The following is a 24269-nucleotide window of genomic DNA, read 5'->3' as shown; positions in this document are numbered from 1 at the left end:
GTGGAGAGAAATGGCAAAAAAAATAGGTGAAGCTGAGAGTATTTCAAAGTATATCATTAGACAGCTACAAATCAAGCACAATTTTGACAAGACAGATGCTTTTCAATATAGCTAATTATGCCCACTCCCTTCCAACTTTGTTTCTCCACAAGCCTAAAATCTGGGTTTGCCAGAGCAGTGAGCAGCTATGAAGCAGAGATAGCAAGGTGCTGTATCCTACCTGAGGTATATAGGTTTTTGTGTTCAATCTGGATGGAATACAGTAGTAATCATATGATTATGATGACTATGATGGGTAGAGTCACCTTGAAAATTATATAAATGTACAGAAAATACCTTCTACTCTCCATTCCCCCTCCCACCCCAAATGTCTTTTCTACTGGGTAATATGCCTAAGGGCTGCTCTGTGGGTTCTTGAGCTTCCTAACTAGAAAGTGCCCAAATTCACAGCATGGGGAGGTTGTAGGACAGATAACAATTCCCAGATTTCTGACTTGGGATCTGAATTGTGTTGTATTTATGACTGGGAACTGGACTGTATTGTCTCCACTAACCTTGTTGGGGATGGTGCTATTGCCAGTGCACGTGTGGGCCCTACCAGCCCAGGGGAAGCTTTGGAAGGATGTTGGACTGCACTGCACTTCACAAAGCTGAGCCTAGCTGGGTGACACCAGGGCCACTGCCACTGGCTGGGTACAGCATGAGCTCAACTCATTCACACAGCACCTGCCCATGCTCAGATGCACCCAGGAAACCCCAAGGGATTGCTGGGCAACTGGAGTGGTCCAAAACATGGCAAAGCTGGATCTTTGGGGGAGAATGGATGTAAAAGAAATCAAAACTGGATATTTGATACTGAGTAGACTGAGAGAGAAGGAATCTGAAATGGAGAAAAATCAAGTGGTGGCCAGGAGAGGCCATTTTGTTAAGAACAGAGGAAAGAGTCCAGTGTAGGCATTGTAAAACAGGACTTGGCTCTTTCACATAATCAACTTTCACTGTTTAGACTACAGCAAATAAACTCCCAACTCAGCAAAAAATATGAAGTTGTGCTTTTTATGTCAGCTGCTGTTTTCAAAGCTGGTTGTTATTTTTGAAGGTTAGAAAGTATCTAGGCATTTTTTGCAAGAGCTAAATGACAATTTAGGTTCTTTATGGAACTACTAGGAATTCAGGAAAACAAGGCAGAAACAGATAGATAATAGATTTTTCTGAATGTTAATTTATTTTGGATATTTCTGATTTTTTTTTTATTTCACAGAATTTCACAGGTTTTTGTTTTTTGTTTTGGGGTTTTTTTTTTATTTCACAGATATTTTTTTCTTTATCATTAAAATAGAGGAAAAGAGCTAGCAATTTTTTTCTCACCACAAAACAAGAACCCCACACTGACAAAACAGAAATTGAATAAAGAAGAATTTTCACTATTCTTTCACTGTCATAAAGTAAAATTTACAGAATTTCTTACTCGAATCTTCAGTACAATGACTGGGAAAAATCCTTTCCCTTAGAGAAAGATATAGTCGTAAGAATGAAAAGTAATGTAACACATTCCTCTGCACAGACATGACAGACTAAGATCACTTATAATCTTCCTCAAACTATCTGTACTTATGATCTTATGTTATGTTCCAGAGAACAGTGTAAATCATTCTTATCAGTCAGAAACACAAGGCCTGCTGGTTACATTCCAAAAACAAAACCATGCTTTTCTGACAGGTTATACCCTGTGTGTTTTTCCTGGCTTAATGACTTAAAACGTTTATTTATTTGCAAACCACCACATTTGGAGTAACACCTGAAAACATATGCACCAAGAAGGTGGTTAGGATAGATATATCCTGATAAAGATGGATGTTTGCTTCTCATCTTTTCCTCCTCAGCTCATCCTCTGTGTGGACCTGCAGTCTTCTTTCTCTTCTATTACCCATAAAATACATAATAGTAGCTGTTTTCCCATTTTTCTGACTCAGAATGCGAAAGGACTGGCAAGTGGAAGGAGGGGAAGGACATAACAAATGCAGGACCACCACCACATCTCTGCATTCCCCAGCTCCTCTGCTGCTTCCACTCCACCTGGATTACTGTGTTCTCCGGGGTTCCCAACATAAGAAGGTTGTGGACAAGCTGGAGTCCAGAGGAGGCCATCAAGATGATCAGGGGGTTAGAACACCTCTCCTATGATGGCAGGCTGAAAGAGCTAGTGTTGTACAGCCCGGGAAAGAAAAGGCTTCCAGAACCTACAACCTTCCAGTACCTACAAAAAAATTGAAGAACATTTTCCTAGGGCTTGTGGTGACAGGCCAAAGGGGAGTGGCTTCAAACAGAGAGAGAAGATGTAGATGAGGCATGAGGAAGAAATTCTTTGCTGTGAGAGTGGTAAGACACTGCACCAGTTTTCTCAGCAAAGTTGTGAGTGCCCAACCCTTGAAGTGCTCAAGGTCAGGCCGGATGGGGCTCTGAGCAACCTGGTCTGGTGGAAGGTGTCCCTGTGCACAGCAGAGGGATGGAATGAGATGATCTTTAAGGTCCCTTCCATCCCAAACCATTCTACGAGTCTGTGATTCTAGTCAGCAATACAGAAAAGGGAAAAGACTCGCTTGCTATCACATGATTCCCTTTACACAGCCACTTTGGAGTCATCCAGTCCCAGACCACAACCCAAGAAGAGAAAGACAAGGCTGCATGTTGGGGGAAGAAGAAGAGACATGAATTTTAATGTTTTGAAGCCCTGGGAATGTGGTTACTGCTGCTGTTGCACTGTTGTGTCTGCCTTTTGAGTTAATTATATATCTTTTGTGAAATAGATGAATCGCCTCACTACAGCCTTGGTAAGTGTCCACATACTGAAGAAATAAAAAATATTATTTCTAGAAGTAACTACACTGCACCTACCAGTGATTGACCAGTGATAAAAAAATTGAGTGATAGGAAATTTCTAGGTGAAGTACAGAATCCATTGTATTTTTAATACTCTTTAAGCTATACCATACACTTAAACAAGGAGAAATGTCAGAGGTACTCAAATTTTCCCATGTCCACTTATAGATTTCATTTCTAATTAAGCTCTTACCAGCATAAATCATGATTTTTTTAAAATGTGGAAATTAAAATTTTATTTCTGATTACTTGATGAAACAAACCATTAAAAAAACATCACTTATTCATAAATAAAATGCCTATCAGTCAAACTATCTTTGTAGGAATTGAGGAAATCTAAAATTGGCAACAAGGGACACTTTTTGGATAACTGTGATAGACAAGAGATCTGGACATTCTCACTCTTTGCAGGAATCACCATTTTCAAATGTTGACTAACAGTTTCTTGCTATGACCATTTCATTACAAATGTAAGCATTGTAAAACTCACAGATACAAAGTTTATATTTGATTTATACAGCTTTAATATGGGATGAAATAATATTTTTTCCTGTGCTGGAAAAACAGTTGGAATATAATATGCTCATATAATGTTTAGTCAATGGACATATATACAACATGAGAGAAAAGTCAAGATTTGTCTCTATTCTTGCCATGTTTTAGAAAACTATTTGCATTTGATTGTGAGTTTTTTATATGGTGTTACATAATAATTTTTTTAAAAATTGCATCCACTTTCATATCCAGACAGTTTTATTATCTCAGTACTTGTTATGATTATCTGTACTTATCATGATCTTACTTATTCTCTTTCTATGGATGTAAATAGTAAACCTTGCTCTTGCAGACCAGTGAATCATGGCTGTAATATGAACCAATGGTTGTATGACAGATATGCATTGGTTTCTTAATCACTGAACACCCAATTTGATCAAGAGTGTAAAGGAAAAATGATCAATCTTTTCTCCCAAGCCATCTTCTTTTTGGTCTGAACCATTAGAGAAAGAGAAATTCATGCATTTCAAACCTGCTAATGTTGCAAACAAATCCAAATGCTATTTGTTTCATTTTCTACTGAATGCAAAAATAAGGTAAAGTGTGATAGGTGACGACTTTTTTTATGGTTTGAGGTTGTTTACTTGTACAGTAAAGGGTGGTTTAAGAGTTTTTATTTTGTAGGTAGGGCGTAGTAGGGTACGAAAGAAGACTTGAGAGTTGTTGTTTTGAGGTTTTTAAGGTTGTTTATTTTTTTTTATTTAAGGAATTTTTTGTTTACTTTACAGCGGTTTACTTTGCAACTTATCTAAGGCTGTTCTCCTGCCCTCCGGGGCAGGACTTATCTTTTATACTCTAATTTACGTCTACTTTATTTACAATTAATCATCAATACTTTATACCCACTTTACACCGAGCAGTTTTCTCTTTACTAATCTCGAGTTGGCATCCCGACCCAGAAGATGGATGCCATGAAGAAGAAGAAGAATTTCTTACTACGCCACAAATCCTCCATCTTGTGTCCAAAAACCCCTTAATATAAACAATCTTTAAAACCTTATTTTTCTACCTTCTAACACATCAATTTACACTCTACTTATTTCTGTGACTCTGTAATTCTGTATATAAAGATGGTAATTTCTCCCAGGGACTTAGATCGAACTCACAGAGATTTCTGGCACCTTGCCAAGGCTTCTGAGCCCCCTGTACAGGCTCCAGGGAAGCCAGGGGAATACCCTGGGTTCCCACAGTAAAGAGCCCCAGATGTACTAAACAAGAATTTCTAACAAGTAAAAGTAATTAAAGCAATAATAAAATCATGACCATACACCCTTGCCTTGAAGAGACAGAAGGCATCATGAGTTTGCTCTTAGAATAAATGATTTGCACAGCTGGAGACTTAAGTGAACTGATTTTTCTGATTTATTTTTAAATGTGTATTTTACAGGCATTTAAGAAGGCCATATGCCTTCCTTACAGTCAATACAGAGAAAGGGCACTTTCAGGAAGTAATTAATTGGTCCTGTTTTTAGTATCTAGTCTAAAAAGAGATTAATTGCAAGCAGATATTAAGGGAGTCAGGATGAGTAAAAAAGTCTAGATGAACTGTTGGAGATGTCTACACAAGGTAAGATGGATCCCATCCTTAGATGCAAAATAGTCTGGCTTCAGATGAGTGAAATTATGAGCCAGGGGGAACACAGCTGAACCCTTGGTTAGTCCTCTGGACAAATGTCTGATGATTCTGAATTGTGTGAGAAAAAGAACTCTCAAATCAAAACACGATTTCACAGGAGGAGTAAAATGGGAATTATGAGACAGGTGAATGGTTTACAAGGGCATGAACTTGTACATTTTAACTAAATAGTATGTCACATTCTGAGAGATGCCAAAATAAGTAGTCAGGTGCTTAACTCAGCACTTAGTTGTGTGCTTGGTAAGACTCAGAAACAGAGAATGAGGTAGTTTCTAGAGCTTAAAAAACACACCTGGACGGTCCCATCAAGAGTTCAGCTATCTGATACATGAGAAAGACTAAAACATAGAAAAAAAAATTAGAGTGGCTCTCATCCATCTTAGTTGCTATTTGCTTATACAGCCTCTGATAAGAGAGCTCCACATACACGACCCATAAAAGAAATCATTTTTAGTGACAGCAACAGGAGTCTTATTAAGAAATAAGGCATTAATGGCTAAGTCATTTTCCAAATCTGTAGAATCAAGCCTCCTGCCCAAGATGAAAAATGCCTGCCTTCTGAAATACAAATGTCAGATAAACAGATTAGAAAAGTATGCAGATTATGAGTCACCTTGTAATGAGTAGCATTCTCACCTAGTTGGATTTAATTCCTGCCATGGTACAAGGGAATTTACGGCTACAGTCTGATGGCTCACAAATATCACTGACCTCTTCTCCAAAAACAAAAGGCTGTTCCAGGTGGCATCTGCCTATCACCATTGAAGGGAGAGAGAAGGGAAAACAAAAAACTTATACTCTGAAATTCTTTATCCTTAGCAGATGTTTACACCATATTTATCGTCAAATCTTTCCTTGCAAGAAAAATAACACATTATTTTTTAAACAGAGTTCTTCAAACTTGACAGGGAAGTGTCAAAATTAAAGCAATAGTCAGAATGTCAGCTGTCAAGAGAGGAAAACAAACAAGTGTATTTAAAGAGACATTTCAGAACTTAAAGGTATCTCAAGGGAAGAAAATATTTCCCTATTCTCCGTGCACCCCAAAAGGCCTGGGTGAGACCCATTAGCTGTGTATAACTGCACTCAGAAAACTTTGAATCAATATTTAATATTACAACTTTAATTGAAAACCAAAACCATAATAATAATAAGTGAGCATAAGCACTCTGAACTGCACAGAAAGCAAGTTCTGCAGCCAGGACGAAAGCTCCTCTACAGGAATTCCCAAGGGAAATCACAGAGGAAGTGTTTACCTCATTTAGAAAAGGGCACAAACGGTGAATCTTTCCTTACTCTCATGGGATTCCATGGACAACAATATATCTGACTAAACAGAATGAGATTTGCATGCCGCATTTGGACTCAGGTTAACTCCTCTCGCAAGGTGGTGTGTCAGCACCTTATCTGATTCTACGGGAGCCACATATTGCTTACAAAAAGGAAGTTTTGTAACAACTCAGGAGAAAAACTGTAACTGAGAAATTTATTCTCTGCTACAATAAAAATGAGTGTGAAGTAACAACAGGGCAGTGATTCACATCATCCTTTATTCTTTTCACCAGCTGAAGTATAAAACTCACTCCCCATTAACCTCTCACTTCCTCAGCAGTTTAATGACTTTCTAAGTATGGAAATGCTCTTTCATTTTTAAAGAATATCAGTATGAAAGCATATGGGTTGCAGTTTCATCCAAAATTATGGCAGTTCACCTCTCCAAAAGTTCCAGCAATTAGATTGAAAACGAGAGCCTCCAAGTACCACTTAGGCAAGGAGTGACTTCTAAATTACAAGATGCACGTGCTCTAAGTGGTCCACTTTATGCTTGCTCCAAGTAAGGCACCCGACGAACAGTTTCTGAGGATAAAAATGCACAATTGTTGCAGCTGCAATCGCTCTGTCGGCCAGGCTGATCTATTTATATTTTAGTGAAATCAGCACCGAAATAATTGCTTTTCAGACGATAAAAACTCCTGACTGTCCAAAGACTTCAATCCCCTCAAAAGAACGTCGCTACGCGGTCTTTCCTGCGTGCGGTAATGTGCAAGAGGTGCCCAGCCAAGTCCGCGTTGCCTGTCCCTCGGCTCCCCGCGGCAGCAGGGCTGGGGCAAGACGGCACGGAGCAGGAGGGACGTGGCGAGCCGAGCTCGCCCGGGTGGGAGCTGCTGCTCAGGGCAGCCCGAGGGACGCGGCCCTGGCAGCCCGGGGCTATTCACCGCCCGCGGATCCGCTGGGCTCGGCAGAGCCTGCCTCCGCCTTGCTGCCGGCCTCCGGCGGCTCCTTGTCCCCGCGGCCCTCGGATTTCTTGTTAAAGCAGATTTTGAACACCCCCAGGACGGTCATGACCAGAATGATCAGCACCACCACCGCGACCGTCACCAGGATGAAAACGTAGTTGGAAGAGGAGGAAGGCGGCGGAGCAGCCGTCTTCTCTCCGCCGGAGGCGGCCCTGGTGGTGGCGGGCGGCTCCGTGGGACGGCTGGGTGTCGGGATGGAAGGACGCCGCCCCTCCGCCCTGGCCCCCGACGGCTCCGCGGGGCCGCCTGCAGCGGTGGGGGCCGGCCCCGTGCCCGGGCAGGCAGCTCCGTCCGGGCCGCCCGGGGTGCAGGCACAGGCGAAGCCGCCGGCGGCATCGCGGCACCCGGCGGCCTCGGCGCACCGCCCGCTGTCCGGGCTCCGGCGACCGAAGGGGCAGGGGCAGAGCGGCTTGTCTGCCGCCTTCCAGGCGAAGCCGCCCGGCTCGGGCTGGCAGGTGAGCCGCAGCTCCCCGCCGCGACACGCCACCGTCAGCTCGGTGCCCGGCGGGCTGAAGCCGGGGCCGCCGCTGCGCTCCTCGAAGGGGAGCCGGTAGTCGAGGTCGAGGGCGCCCGCGGGACTGAGATCGGGACAGGCACCTTCGTACTGGTACTTGCAGAGGTAGCCCGGGCTTTTCAGGTGGCAGGACTGCTCCTTCCAGCCCCAGCTGCGGCTGCCCCCGGGCTCGGCCGCCAGGTGCAGCCCAGCGCAGCGAGCGATGACGCAGGACCGCAGGGGCTCCTGCAGCCACCGGCCCAGCGCCGCCGGCACCTCCAGCGGGGCCGTCCCACCCCCGACGCCCTCCCAGGAGAAGCCGCGGAGCGGCTGCTCCTCGTGGGTGCAGGCGGAGGCGTTCCTCTTCAGCCCGACCCAGAAGAGCGCGGGCGCGGGCACCGCCGCCTCTGCCAGCAGCTCCAGCACCAGGCGCAGCTCCGGCTCGCCGCTGACCCAGGCGAGGCTGCCCCGCCGCCGGTCGCAGTCTCCGCGGGCCTCGGCGTACGAGACGTCGGCGAGGTGGGCGCTGAAGCAGGCGCCGGCGGGCGGGCAGCGCACGGCGGCCCGCGGGGGCGGCGGGGCCCGGCCCAGGGCGCAGGCCGCGGCCAGGAGCAGGCACCAGGGCCCGGCCCGACTCATGCCGGCGGCGGGACGGCGAGACTGCTGCGGCGGCTGAGGGGCGCGGGCTGCCCTGCGGATGTGGTGGCGTTTGGCCCGGCTTGGGCTGGCCTCTGCTGCCCGCGCCGTCCCTCTCCAGCGCTGGCCCCGCTCCCACGGCCCTCCCCCTCTTCTAAATACATGTTATAGTATTGGCTTTTCACAAATATTAGAGTGGATACTGTATGTGTGGTACTGAAATGGTTTTTAAGATATAATTTTCTTTAGGAGTAACGTAGGCTGATAAAGCGTCTTTGTAGTTATAACACCCAGTGAAGACACTTGTTACTGATACACCAGTTACCAGCACCGACCATCTACAGGAATTGAAGACCACAGCACAAATTAAGACTGATAAGAAAAATAAATTAAAACCACAGCCAAGAAACGCATACTCTAAAAAGGCGGACTCAAGGAGTGGCCATGTAAAACAGCTCTTGGAATATAGAAACCAGTTTATAGAAAAGTTTGAAAATGTGTGATGTGTCTATGAATATGCAACGGGCTGATGAATTTAAGGGGTGTCTCCAAAACAGCAGGGGTGTTATTGGCCGAATGCCAAGACCCCGGCCGTTATAACCTTTTGCTTTATTGTTTGCCTCTTATTGTCTTTTATTAAACCTTTAAAATCCACCAGGAAAGTGAAGCTCGTTTTTCACTCCCAGGACCTGCCGGAGGAAACGTGTCGGGAGCCGTGGCTGATCTCGGCATCCTCCGTTTGTCGGAGTGCCCAGGACAAGCAGCTCCCGGTGCCGCCGGGCAGCGCTGGCCCAGCCCGGCGGGCGGGTGTCCAGCCCCGGGGTAGGACGGTGCCTCCTCCGCTTTTGGAGAGGCCGCAGCTTTGCGAAGCCCCGAGCCGCAGCTCTCACACCGCGGTCGGGGCCCCGTGTCCAGGCCGTGTCCCCGAGATGCCCGGGCGCATCTTGCTAGCTTGTTGCACAGTGCTTTCCGGAGAAAAGCGGTCCAGCTTCAGTTATCAATTCCTTGAAGGATGGAGCTTGCCTGGATAGGTGAGGCTGTGCAATCAACCCCGTAGATCCCAATACATGGGCGATTTAACAGTCACAAAAACTGATTCAGCTTATGGTTTTCCAGCAGGCTGGCCTAAATGCATCATACATCAGGTGCGTGCATTGATTTCAGTAGTTGTTCTTGGATGAGTTTCACTGATCAACTGCAATTGCTCTTCCACATGTAGTCCCCATGTTGCCTCATTTTCATACTCAATGTTATTTCTGTGTGCTGGTGCCTGATGTATTCATTCAGATACAGCAGACATCTGAGTCTCTTCCCAGGTCTTTTTTGTGGCATGAAACTGCAGGCACATTTTGTTTTACATGTTTTACTTTGGAAAAACCCCTGTCAATGTTTTTGGTTTTGTGAATAAAACAATACAAATTTCTACTATTTGAATACCTTGGGGGGCAGGGAGAGAAGGAGAAAAAAGCAACAAGTCAATCTGAAGCTCTTAAAACATTAGGTTTCTCAGTCCAGTTGGGTGCCAGTAGGCTTGGAAAATAGGTTTTCATAACACAACAAGAACTTGTTGGTTTAATTCTGGGTGAAATTGGCTTTTTGGTTAATCAAGGTGTTGAGATGCTAACAGCCACCTAAGTTAAAGTATACAGTGTTGTAGCAGCTGTGCATTTAGAGCTCTGTTGCCTACTGGAACTGTAACTCCTGCATTCATTTTTCTCCATGGTGCACCAGAGCAGAGGCATTGAGCCATCTGCCTGTGTGCATTTTAAGCTGGAAAGATTTTGCATCAGGAAGCTTTATCACCTGCTATTCACATCTCTAGTTCTTCACTGAATCTAGCTTTAAATGTAGCCAAACTAAGTGAATTGTTCCTTGAGCCTCCTGTTTTAATTTATGATGAACAAAAGCTGTGTTTCTGCACATACCTGTCAAGTTAGTGTCTTGAGCCATTTTCCCCAAATCTGGTTGATAGGTTTGAGAGAGAGTTTGCTACATCTTTCCTATTGCCATCTCACTGGGGAATGCTTACAAGGTTTTGCCTAATATTCCACTGCAGTCCTACAGCTTCACTTTGTTTTCTCTTCCAAAGGTTCATTTATTTTAGCAGAATAAAAGCTAATCTTTATAAATATAAAAAATAATGTGGAAGCCCCAAAATTTTCATGTTATTCTTCAAACCTAGGGCTCTGACCCTGAGGAGGAGAGTGCAGCTCAGTCCATGAAAGCATTTGCTCCCTTTTGTCTCTTCTCAGCTGTCAGCCAAGGGTGTGATTTGAGCGGTGTGGGCTGGCCTCTCTACCAGGTAATTGATGGCTATTACCGGCTCATTTTGCACAGGGCACGACTTTAATTTCCAAGTCTATATATGAACCAGCAAACTGGCAAACCACTTTAGAAACAATAGGTTAGCCACCAGTGCCCTGGGCAGTCCAGTGTCATCGTAAGAACTTGTACTGCACAGAAAGATGAAAATACTGTATTGCCAAAGCTGAAGGCATTTGCCAGCTAAAAACAGAGGCAGTGGTTCTACATCTACTGCACCTGTGTGTATGTCTGCTCTCCTGTCCTATTGCTGCCCCTGATATTCCTGCAAAATATTTTAAAAATAACAGGTCTGCTGAATCTCCAGAAAACAGCTTGTGGCCTGTTTTTTTAATGTTCTTTCTAGTTCTTGCATTTAGGTAAATAAGAAATTACTCTTCATGGGGCCTTTTCTGGAGAAGTCATTTTCTGAAAGAGATTATTACCTACTCCCATACAAATGCTGGTACCAGTCCAGATGTGAGGCAACTTAACTTTTACATATAAACAAGGCTTTATTATACAAATGTGAATGTTACAACTGGTGGATGCATAAGCTCTAATGTAGCTGTTGCTTTCAATAGTTAAAGCCTTATTTAGGTGTAGTCATCCTTTAGCCTTTTTCCTGTGAGATGAAAGAGGTTATTACCTACTCCCATACAAATGCTGGTACCAGTCCAGATGTGAGGCAACTTAACTTTTACATATAAACAAGGCTTTATTATACAAATGTGAATGTTACAACTGGTGGATGCATAAGCTCTAATGTAGCTGTTGCTTTCAATAGTTAAAGCCTTATTTAGGTGTAGTCATCCTTTAGCCTTTTTCCTGTGAGATCTTAGCCCTTGAAAGAAGAGTGGTTTGCTTTAATTGTATTTTAATAAGAGACATTTGGAGGGGGTATTTCATTATGTAATTGTATCCCTCTTGTAATTTATAACATGCACATTTTTACTAAGGAGCTGCGTGAGAAGTGTTGAATTAATCAAACTACTTTTCTCTATTAGGGTGGATTCCTTTTGTATTTTTATAAGTTAAATGACAACTATTATTTTTGCAACTAACCAGGAAATATGTCATCTGTATATCAGCAAAAACTTTGCTACTGCTAGGGCCTAAGGGGGTGTATTTTCATTAGAAGTAGTCTTGTTGAGTGATACAGCATCCAGATCTTGCTAGGAGCCATATTTTACTTCTTAGGGATAGATGGATGGTGCAGTAAAAGAGATCTGCCTTGCTTCGAAGGGGATGAGTAAAATGATCATGTCACACTGAAATGTGTAGAGCATAAGGACAGTAAATTTCTCTTCCCCAAAGGGGACACAGGAAAACATCTGGAAATAGATCTGTCTACCTGTTATGTGACAAAACCTGGAGACAGTATCAAATATCAGAAGCAGCTCATTTCTGCTAATGTAAAGGAGGGCTCCTGATGTGCACCTCAATTTATCACCTGGTTTGTTGCATGACACAGATTTGTTTGGGGCTGAAAACTATGGTTCGGGAGCAAGAAATGAAGATCAGTGCTCTGCCTGTTGGCACAGCTCTGGCCTTTTAGCTTGCTGCAGCCTTGCAGAGTCTACACCTGTTGGCTGTGGTCAGGCTGTACAGTCCCTATGAACTCTCTCCTTCCCTCTGATCCCAGCTAGCACCTCTACTAGATCCAGACATCCTTCTGCTGAATTTTTGTAGGTAAAATCAAGACTTACTCCTCATCTTTTAGTGTTCTGCTAAGATACAGGTAATATGTTAAACAACCTGATGGAAACAAGTATTTTACACAAGGGAAAATTGCTGTCAATTGGCAGTGTGCCTCAAAAATTATGCATTATCTGTATGATATAAAAAGATATATGGTATATATATGGTTTATCAAATATGTTTCACATGTAACTTGTGTTTAGACAAAGTATTTTCTCACTAAGCAGTTATATTATTCTTTAAGAAAATACCTTAGTTTTAAAAATAACTGTCTTGAAGTCAATGAGAACTGTCTCCTTTCAACAGTGTGTGACAAGATTTCTCATTAATTTCTCTGCATTCAGTCAAACAACTTTCAACAAGAAGTAAAAAATGCCAGGTGGAATCCAGCATGCCTCTGTTACCTTTCTAGAGAACAGGATAGGAAATAAAAATAAGCATTTCTGCCTTATTGTAACAAATTGCATGATTGCAAGAATTTAATCATTGATGTCTCAAAAGGACTTTGTAGATTACAAGGTTTACTTACAGAGTTTGGAAAAGACAACCCAGCAGGGGTCATGCAAGTCCCTGTCTACTGTAATAATAATTTCCAGTGCCATTCTCATGTAGCTATGGGACTTAATAACAAGGAATGATATTTAACTGCTGGTATGAACACAGTAGTATACCGGGTGTGTTTATGACATGGGCATAAAATATAACTAATCCTGACCTGCTAAGGGGAGGTTTAGTAAATGAACTGCATTGATGTGTCTGTAGCATACCCCATAGGCATATGTTCCTCTTAAAGCCTGATCAGTTTGTATGTTCATGCTTCCATGGATAAGTATTCTGTTATCACTTCCATTCATCTTTAATGAGTTATTAAGGAGTATTCCAATTCTGTAATTAGCTAGGGGAAACAAATTCCAGAACTCTCAAATTAAACACACTAAATATTTTCCAAAAACACTGTAGAGTATAAATATTTTTTATTTTCACTCTAGCTCACTCCCTTCCTTTTGTTGACTGGATAATTAATACTAGTTCCATCCCAGCCTCCAAATTCTTCACATCCCCTGTATTATGTAGCACTGTCTGGCCCCACATGAGCTTTGTGTTGAGTACACAATGGCATGAGGGGGTCCCCAAGAACTGTAGTGGGTATGGCCATATGGTCTATTTTGCAGTAAACAATGCCAGAAATAGTAAAAGCACCGAAATTCATCATGGTATCAAACCTTCCTGTGTCATCTTCTCTTTTCTCCATACACTGAAAAACAGACACCCAGCAGTGGTCAGAGGTTTGAGTGGTTTGACATATCCTATTGGTCCATGTGAGATGTCTGCATGCTGCAAAATCTGAGCTTTCAGTTGTGTTTTTGTGTGTGCCTGTATTTCAGTGTTTGGGTTTGATTATATGAGGAGAGGAGATGGTAAGTTGAAGGAATAGAGTGCTACAGCACAGAAAAAAATTAGCAGGCAGGAAAATTGGGAGTATACACAAAAAGAAGAGAATACAAAAATCAAAACAAGAGAGAGAAGTGAGATCATTCGCAAGTGCCAAAGTACCAGAGTGGGCCGTGTCCGTGCCACTGCCTAATGTGGCAGCACTGGTGTGTGAGCTGGTGCTGGTGCCCACAGGCATGTTTATACAGCTGGGCAGCCCCCACAGCAGCCTGATGCCATGTGGTGCAAGGCTGTGGGCACAGAGCAAGGGACTTTCACAGAGTAAGAGGCAGTTACCACATAAAGTCAGCATATCCTTTTAGGCTGCTGCAAGAGATACACTGCATCCTGAGGGATATTTGCAGCCTTGAAACTACTTTGTAGCTCAAAGGCCATCCTTAAAAAACATTACTGTGATAAGTTCAACACCACCTTTATGCAATTTGCTTCCTGGTCCACGGGGGTACTATCAGTACCCAATGTAAACCACAGGTTTTGGAGGTCTGGAAAAATGCTGAGTTCTGAATGTCCTCTCATCCTAGAAAAAAGCAAACAAGAAATCCCAGGAAAAAAGCAAACAAGAGAAGAATTAGTGTCTAATTCACATTTATCCCAATATTACTACACGTTTTTAGTATTTAATCAGATTCTGGCCTAAATAAAAGCATTTTTGGAAATCAGTGAATTTCCATTTGAAGTGAGAAATGCCTACATTTTTAGTAACTTCCTATAGTATTGTAATTCTACAACAAACTTGGACTGGCAGGCTTTTTAGGATGAGACAAAATTTCCTAGGGAAATAAAGTAGAATAGAAGGAAATCTATTGGTAAAGAGCTGATTTCACTTCCTGGCCTTTTGCCCAGACTGACCATTTTAGAGAGTGTCTCTCATTGCTTGAAAATGGGTAAGGGATACAGACTAGTAAGAATAAAAGCAAGAAGGAGCAGCTGTGAGATGGAGAGGCAGCAGATGCTTGTCTACACAAGCAGCTAATTCAAAATGAAAAAAATAAAAGGAAGGAAGAAAATTCTGAGCCTAGTGAAATAATTGTTGTCATGGAGATTATGGGAGGTAAACATACCTTTTATGGAAATATTTATTGCCATTCTTTTTGTGAGACTAGACAGACTAAAAAGGCTTTAGTTCACTTTATTGATGCATTTCCCTCCTTTCCCTTTTTATATAATGGCAATTCTCAAAGCATTTCCTTTTCAAGAAAGTCTGTCTCAAATGTTCTTCACTGTTTGCTTGCAAGACACAGAAGCAGAGTATCTGTACAATGTTGAAGGGGGAGAAGAGAATCCCGTTGCATGGCACATGGCTTTTTTTCCTTTCCTGTTTATCATGGTAAAAAGGCCAACAGTGCTGTCCTTTGCACTTGTGTATTAAATGTGTGTTCAGTGGTACTTACTCTTGCTGTCCTAAATAGTCCTAAACTCATCAGGTGATAGCTAGGAGCCCTAAAATTTCACAGAAAATAAAGACAAGAGAGTTCTTGAGATGCTCTGGAAAAAGTCCCTTTTGAAAGCAGACAGGCTCCAGAAAAAAAGTTAGTGTCTGACTTTGGACTTCCCACACAACAGGATGTGGAATATTCAGGACTGGGGTGTTTCTTTGTGTCTAATTAAAATAGAAAAATTAAATTAATATCTTAAATTTCTTTTCCAGAAATTATCCACAGTCTAAGTAGCGGATGTGTCAACCTGCATTTCTTTCACATGAAGGTTAAAACCCTAGCAGCTCTGATAGAGTTTCCCAGTTTAAATGACATAACTATCTCTGTAATGACATATGAAGATGTTGCTTTTCAAAGACTGATGTTTATCAACACTAAAGGCATCAAAGAAAAATCATTTCAGAACACAGTCACATATTCCATACATTAGCAATTATGCATGCACAAGGTAGACTTGATCAAAGTTTTCATTCACGAGCAGGTTCTGTTTTTTTAATATAGGTTTTCAATTTTTGTATTATGGTTGTTTTTCAGGCTAGGTTTGATGGATTTATTACAGTAATTTCACGAATACAAGCCACACCGTTTTGACCAAAATTTTGCTCCTACACCAGAAATGCGGCTAATACTCAGGAGTGGCCAATATGTGAATAATTTTCTGACATTTTCAACCTCGGGAGTGCAAACTGAGTCAGTGCAAACTGCAAAGTCGAGCACCTGCCAGTAAAACCCTGCATTTACGCGGTTGTTACAAATTGGTTACTCTGTCGCGCGGTGGGTGGAGCTCCTCCGTGCAGGCGCACAGGAGGTGGGAAAGGCGGGGCAGCTCCCTCCTGCTGGCCCGGCGGCTCGGGGGGAAGGCGGGGGGCTCTCTCCTGCTAGCCCTGCAGCTCAGGAGGGAGGCAGGGGCTCTCTCCTGCTGGCCCCGTGGCTCGGGAGGGAGGCAGGGGCTCTCTCCTGTTGGCCCCGTGGCTTGGGGGGCTCCCGTCCCTGCGTGCCGCCGCCGCAGGAGTGGGGCGGCTCCATCCCCGCCTCCCATCGCCGCTGTGGGTGCTGGCGGGCTCTGTGCCCCTCCTGCCACCGCTGGGCAGCATCGGGCTGGGGCAAGCGATCCCAGAGGCAGCGGCGGCCGGCCCCAAGCGGCCCCGCTGAGCGGCAGCGCCGAGCTGGGCCACCCAGCCCTGTCGGCAGCCCCGAGCCCTCATGGCCTGAGCTGAGCCAGTAAACCCCGCCCTGCCACAATTCTGTTACTATTTGGCAACTTTGTTGCACGTGGGTCCTCGCTGCGAACGACAGAGCGGCTTATACTCAGGTGCAGCTTATTTATGGACAAAAAACAAAATGTTTGCCAACAGCCGGCAATGCGGCTTATACTCAGTGCGGTTTGTATTCGTGAAATTACTGTATTTCTGTTGAATTATATCATAAGTAGCAGCAAAGATATAGTCCTTGTACTGCTGATATGAATATCTCAGGGCTGTAGAAAACACATGAATATTGTGTGTCTCCTGTAGATCTGTGCAAACTGAGCTCCACCTGAGCCTGTTGTTAATCTGTTTCGTGGTGGGTGTGTAGGTAAAAGGGAAAGTGCTTCTCTGCAAATTGTGTACCCAGTGGCTACGTGTATGCCCATCCCGCCTGTATTGGACACTTGTGGTTATTCTTCCCTTAATATTCTGGGAATGCTTGAGAAAGATATGCAACTATTCGTATGATAATACAAAGCTCTGACTACTGTTTATCTGGAGACAAAAAACAATCTTAGTATCCACATAATCATATTTTAAACAAGCCATGAATAACAGGATATGAAAACAACAAGTGGCCTGATTTCCTGGCGTCATTCAGAGTGATGCCAGCCAGAGGCTGCCCTTGAAAGATCATCAGGGTTCAGGGATTGCCCATGAAGGGAGGGACTGTTTATCACTGCTGTGCTTGTTTCAGATTTCAGCCATCATATCTTTATCTTCTACTATGTGGTATGAAAACAGAGTGACATTAATTTGTGCTTGGTGCTCATAAGACACACTGTAATTGGGGGGAGAGGTTAGGGTCTACAGGAATCTAATTTAGGTACTGATGAGCTCCACCAACAGGCCAAGTTCCCCAGGAGGTCGGTGTACATTCAGCAGTATTTTCCCAGGTAAGGCACGAACAAGTTGCTTGTTGCTTTAGCTGCCCATTACTCAGAACAATAGTCAGCCTGCAACCCAGCTGCACCACTTGGCACTTGGGTTCAAAGGGCCTTGGTTTCATATTAGTTGAAGAGAAAAGGTCAATAAGAGGTGAGAGACAATTGAATGTGGATAAATAATACAGGAATGAGAGCTGCAAGTGTTTGACTCATCTCTGCTGATGTGATATTGATCTGAACTAGAAATGTCAAACCCTTCTCCACCCAGAGTATAGAATTGCTTCTGATGTGTGTCAGTAAGAGATAAGAATCAGACCAAGAATATATTAGCAGATGCCACAGGGAATAAAGCATAAACAACCCAAGAACAATAGTTCCTGTGTGTCAACTACAAATAAGGTGTTCTTACTTGGCAGAGCACGTTCTGCTTATGCCTGATCCTTCAGGGCAGTGTGGGTGTGCCAAAGACACTGCTTCTGGGAGAAGAGGTCAAGTACAAGGAGCCTGTATAAGGATGAGGTGGCAGGTTCATGGGACTGCACCCGTGCCCTCAGATGGAGGGGTGGAGGAAAGGATTGAAGTCAATGGATTTGCTCTACAGTGAATTTCACCCCATGTATTTTCTGACTGGCCTTCATATTTTATCCTTAGAGTACCCAACTGGAGTCATAAAGGATATTAGGTATCATGCTACAACTTCCAATTAGAGAATGGATCTTCAACGTTTCAGCTATGCCATGATTTAACACGCTAGAGGCACCTCCCCAAGACACTAATTTTCCTTCCTGTAAATTACTTTACATTCTTCCTATTAGACATGTGTGTGCAGCTTGACTTTACACTTGACAAGAATTGTCCCTTCTGTATTATGCTTATTCTTTGATCTCAGATGAATAAAATCAGCTTAATTTGCCTAATGCACAAAGCCTTGCACAAAATGCAGTCAGATGACAAAGGGACAGGGAAAGGAAATCCTGTAGCCTGAAGGTTAAGGCATTTCTCATGACAAAGCAGAGTTACTTTTGCTGCAGTGATTATATCTGTATTTTATAACCACTGAAAAAAAGAAGCCTGTCAGGAGAGACAGATGCAGAAAGCCAACTAAGATTGACTGATCTTTTTCTCAAGCACAGGGTTTTGCTTCACATCCCTGCTCCAGTCTGACAGAAGAAGGATTTGAACATACATCTCTGACATGCAAGTAAGCATATTAATCACAGAGCTGTCTGACTTTTCTCCGTTTTCTTATTTACAGAGACTGACTACATACCAGTTTTCTGATGAATTGGAAAGCAACCAGTGGGGATTTGGACTAAACAAACCTCTTTTTTTTCCTTCTTCCCTGACACGAAGGGTGTCAGTACGTCTCCATCTTCAAACAAGCTAAGAATGTGGAACACTTGACAGAGATTGTCCCTCTGAAGTTAGTTGAGGCCTGTCTGCAATATTGAATTTGTACTCCAAAGAAAAGAGCTCTTACAGAAATATCTAGAGAAACAGTGCTTTTGCTGAAATCTTCTTAGTCTTTTTGCTACATCAGGACCAATGTGGCAATGTTGCTGCTATAAAACCAGTGAGAATCATCTACTATTAAAGGTACTGGTTTTATTCTTACTCATACTTTAAACCACTGTATGAAAAAAAAAGAGGGATTTTTATTCTTCAGGATTTAAATACTAAAGGAAAATAAAAAGTTCAAAAATTACTTACTTCAGTAATATCCAAAGAGTTTCCATGTCAGCCTAAGAAAACTTAGGGGAATGAAGGCATTTAATCTTAGCTAAAATCTCAATACTATATTTTAACAAAGATACCCAAGTAATTGTGACTTCAAGTCAGTGCTCACAATGGATAACATTTACAGGGAAACAGGAATGGCACTGGGTTGGTGTTTTTGATTTAGCCAGACTCCTCTGGTGGGAGAGAAGCAAGGGAGAACGAAGATGAGATAAACCTTCAGACTTCTCTTGCTAGGCTGCTCGTATTAGTCACTACAGAGTGAATGTATCCTGTCCTTCTGACGCTGTAAAGATTAGCTTACTCGTTTAATTATAATTGGTCACACAACATACACCGGCTTTTTTCTCTTTTTTTTCTTTTTATTTTTAATGTGAAGGGACCATGCCATAATCACAAGTCTGTAACAGTCACTAGATTTTCAATTTCTCTCAGGAAATAAAGTTAAACAGGATTAAGGAATCTTAAAGTAATTTAAATTGCTTCCTTCTAAGTCAAGCAAATGTTAGATGAAACACCCTTCCTTGAAAAGTAGGCTTTATGTAGACCTTTAATTTTAGATGTTAGACATGTACAGTTAGCCATATTAATACATGAATCTATGCAATGACAGTACAGAGGTGTGCTTGAATGCATTCATTGCTAATATGCTGAATTTATGGCAACTGGACTAGAGGTCTGTTAAACTTGGCTCATCTCATTCCCAAGGGGATTGAAATACTTCTGCTGTTCTGTAGTCTTGTATGCTTGTCACTATCAATGTTCCCTCTAATTTATTTCTCTGTGTGTGACAAATGACCTCCTGAATACCAATGTGAAACTTGTAGCCCTAATTCACACAGTGTGGAAATGGGACAGCAAAATGAATGAGTGCGCAATCCTCTTGGTTCTTTTGATGTTCTGAGACTCTCACAGTTCATGGTGCAAGTTTCTACACATTTATGGTTTCTTCATCATGTTAGAAAGTAAAAATAAGTTATTCTGGAGCATATTGTGTGCAGACCCTCAAAATTACACAGTGTCCAAGGAAACACAGCTGCATCACTGATAGACACCTCTTGTGCAAAAATCTCAAACAGACTGAAAACACATCCTCCGAGCCAAGTCTTGACTTTGAGTTCTGTCATTCCAGTAATAGGTAAAGAGAGAAAGAAAGAGAGAGAGTGAAAAAGAAAGAAAGAAAAAAGAAGGATTCAGAGTATTCAGAATTGTCTTTTACATGATGGGAACCAGTAGTGCACTGCCTGCTTGGGAGGAATATCCCCAAGAGAAGCAGTCTGCCATGCTGGAACTATCTCGGCTCTCCAGACTTCTGGGTAGAATATATGAAGGACGCTGGTGGGAGTGGATTTTGGGGCTCTGAGAGCACCAGAGCATCTGCAAGCTAAGTTTTTGCAGATGGACTTACAGGAATCCTGAACTTGTGTTGATCTGAGGTGTTATCAACCTCCATGCACATACTCCCATTTGCTCACTGCCTGGGGGCATAAGCTCAGGGGCTGCCACAAATTCAGGGGTTTCTGGTAATAACCCTGTCACATCCAGATGTCCTGGCCATTGCAGTGGTCACTAGTAAACCTGTTTGTGGCCAGAGCTGTGCCTGGCACAGACTACCCATTTTCGTGGCTCCTGTGTTTGACATCTCAGTCAGCGGAAGCCCATTGCTGCGCCACGTGGCTACATGCAGCATGTAATACATCTCAAATAGTCAAGCACACAAGCACAAAATTAACCAGGAGCAAAACCCTATTGCTCCAGTGATGACATTAATTGAACTCAAAGAGTGAGCAGGCTTGAGTGGAATGACTTCATTTTAAAGCCTCAGTCGAGAAAAACACATATTTCAGAGCCATGTACTGTTCTTTCACTATAGTGCCATGTTTTCTAAGGTGATTTGACTTCATTTTGTATTCCAGGGCATGGTTTCTAGAATATTGGGATGACCCACCATTAAGAGGAAGGAACATCTCTGGGTCTCTACAGTTATGCTTACTTATGCCCAGTCATGCCCATTGTCCTTGATTTCCAATACCAAGGTATAAATGCCTTGCCACGTACCTATCCTTCCCACTTTGGAGCAGAAGCCTGTCATGAAGATAAACATGTATTCTTCAAAAATCTACGACATAATTTAATTTTTTTTGATGCAATAAAAATTACGAGCTTTAGAGACTTATCTCTAATGTATGCACATGCAAAACACAAACACCTTTTTTATCATAAAGAGCTTAATTTCGTACTCTGGAAATATCTTTTTGGCCTTATATTATGCATGCAAAAAGAAGCATCACTTAATGAGCTCTAAAAAGAAAACAACCAAAAGAACTCAAAAATAGGATTTAATATGCACAGTGCTCCGCCTTCCCCCATGGTGACAGGAACCAGACTCAACACTCGGGGTCTCGGCCTAAAGCCAAAGCACCCCAGGGGCCAGGGAGCCCAGCCCCGAGGACAGGGAGGACACACGCCCGGCCCCACCACTCCTGGCCCCATGCCTCTGAAAGGCTGGGGCCAGGGATACCCGCCTGATTACAGGGGGTCCCTCCAACTGCCCGCCAAGGCCAGGGGACGCACACAACCCCACTTACGGGGCTGTCCCCCGCAACCCGGCACCCCCCAACAAGCACCACAGAGCACAGGTTCCGGCCTGCGTCCCACTTAGGATCCGGGCCGCAGCGCAGCACGGCAACACGGCCGTCTGCAGGAGCCCCATGAGCCCCCTCTAAGAGGCTGCCACAGAGGTGACACCAGCACTTCTTCAACCTGCACCCTGGCAAGGGCCTGGGAGCAGTGGTTCCTGTCACCTGGCTAAAGCAGTCTCCCCAGCCCTGCTTACAGGGACCTGGGGCTGCTCACTGGGACAAAGGGACAAGGGGCTCCTCCTGGGGCAGCGTCCTGACACGTGCCCCGACTACAGGGCCCGCACGCTGCCGGCTCTCCAGCGCAAAGGGCACTCTAGGCCCAGACCCAGGCCCTGGCTACAGGCGGGTCGTGCTGCCTACGCTGCCGCTAAGCGGCTTCGTGCCCTCCTCCGAAATCAGGGGCAAGGCCGGACACTTTCTCCACCCAAGCATTTTGGGCACCTGCTGGTGGTTGCACAGAACTCCTCTTTCTCTCCTGGGAAGTCAAAGCTACACTGCTCTATGTCTAAAATGGGGTTAAAGTACAATCGCACTGGCTCACTCACACCAACCAAGGGGAAGACAGTCCCAGCAGAGGGAGCAAGTTCCGTGCAGCCAACCGGCTCAAGGGAGCCATCCCTACTGCTCAGTGGGGGATAAAAGCATCAGACCTGCACCACACTGCACTGCGGGGAGGGCACAGGGGCCTCGACGCGCTGAGGCGCTTCAGGGCTGGCACAGGGACAAAAACTGTGACGCGCCCCGACTACAGGGGGTCACGCTGGCCAGGGGCCAGCACCAGGCAGAAAGCTGCCAAGGGCTGGGGAAAAGCCCTGCCCTGCTTACAGGGCGGCCAGGCCGGGGGCTTGGCGAGCTCCGTTTCCCCCCTCAGGTGCAGAGACAGGGGCTCTCACCCTCTTTACAGGGTTGCCCCCGTCTCCGGGCAGCCAAAGGAGCACAAAGGCAAAAGGCCAACCATCGCAAAGACCCAGCCCTGCACGCAGGGAGGTCGCCCAGTGCAAACTCAGCTGTGGCACCTTGAAGGTGCCCTGGCCATGCCATGAAGGCCTTTTACCCAGAGGGCCTCTCGTGCTCCGTCTTCAGCTCCAAGCTCACTCTTGCCTCGCCGTTCCACTCTTGAGCTCGAAGCCGCCGTCTCTCCAGCTCGCTCTTGCCTCGCCGTTCCACTCTTGAGCCCGAAGCATCAGCACGTGCCTTGTCGTCCCACGGCTTCTGCCAATGGACATCGACACACTCAGGCCTCAGAATCTCCATCTGCTGTGCCTGAAGGGATCTGCAACCCAACACCCCAACATGTGTAGCTAGAAATCATCCAGTCCCAAATATTTGCAGTAGTACTTGCATAGTATGTCTTTTTGGGATGGTGTGTCTAATGATCCCTCTCTCTGTGTGTAGACACTCCTCAGTTCTCTTTCAGTGACTAGCAAAAGAGATTTCCCTCTATTTTTTCAGGACTATGTTACATTAGCTTTTATTGTATAGGTTTTGTTGCTAGTTTCATTTTATAAAATGTTCGTATAAAACAGTTCAGTATTCTGGAATTCTTTTCATAATGGCTATAACAAGTCTTAAATTTTTGTGATATACTTTTGTGTAGTTCTTACTAATGTAAAACAAGTAAGTTTATGCAAATATCTGCAGTTTGCAGTTCTTTATCTTGAAAGAGAAAATTTTATAAAGATTCAGTTAGCTCTTTAAAATCTTTTAAGCCTAAACCCTTGACAGCTTCTGGGGCTATGCTTCCATTTCTCCACACTCAGGTTCTTCTTATAACCTTTTTAGGAAAGGAAGGGGGTTCTCTTCACACCTCATGACACACTAGGAATACTTTTCTAACAGATTTTGTCTGCAGCTCCCACTCTTGCCACAAGAATACCCTTCTAAATTATCCCAGTTTTTCAGCTAAAATCATCATCTCTTGCCCTTCTACGTTATCCCAGATTTTCTGGCAAAGATGCTTAGTTTGACTGCTGTGTTACAACTGATTGTCCCTCAAATGTGCTCATTTTTCCTTTCCAAATTACCACAAATTCACCTGTGAAAAGAGCTATAATTTTTTTCAGTTATTACCTCAGATTTTATAGCAAGAATGTGACCCCCCCCGCAAAAGACTGCCTCTGATTTTCCATCTAACACATCCCCTAGCTGTGTCCTATACATAACCTAAGATTTTATCTCTAAAATATTTGTTCTGTGCCCCACACGCTTTCACAGATTTTCCCTACAAAATATTTCCTACAGATTAACACAGATTTTGCTCCTAAAATGTTCTAAACGACAGAGATTACTTTAGACTTTACTTTCCTTCATTCTCATTCAGATTAACTGAGATTTCAATATTCCTTATGGACCTTAAAAATTACATCAGG

At 43.9% G+C, this 24269-nt stretch overlaps 1 protein-coding gene across 1 annotated transcript; it reads right to left on the bottom strand.

Moving 5' to 3' along the window:
• Positions 1–4631: 4631 nt before the first annotated feature.
• Positions 4632–8500, bottom strand: CLEC14A (C-type lectin domain containing 14A). Its single transcript, XM_033062000.1, has one exon. It carries the CDS (start codon positions 8498–8500, stop codon positions 7280–7282), a length of 1221 nt encoding a protein of 406 aa, XP_032917891.1. The 3' UTR covers positions 4632–7279.
• Between the last annotated feature and the right edge of the window lie 15769 nt (positions 8501–24269).

This window comes from Catharus ustulatus, chromosome 6 (genome assembly GCF_009819885.2).
Source record: "Catharus ustulatus isolate bCatUst1 chromosome 6, bCatUst1.pri.v2, whole genome shotgun sequence".
NCBI classification, from domain to species: domain Eukaryota; kingdom Metazoa; phylum Chordata; class Aves; order Passeriformes; family Turdidae; genus Catharus; species Catharus ustulatus.
This window is presented reverse-complemented; position numbering and strand designations above follow the sequence as displayed.

What these genes read in the sequence shown, in the direction of transcription:
- CLEC14A (XM_033062000.1), bottom strand. Translation starts at nt 8,500, where the DNA reads ATGAGTCGGGCCGGGCCCTGGTGCCTGCTCCTGGCCGCGGCCTGCGCC.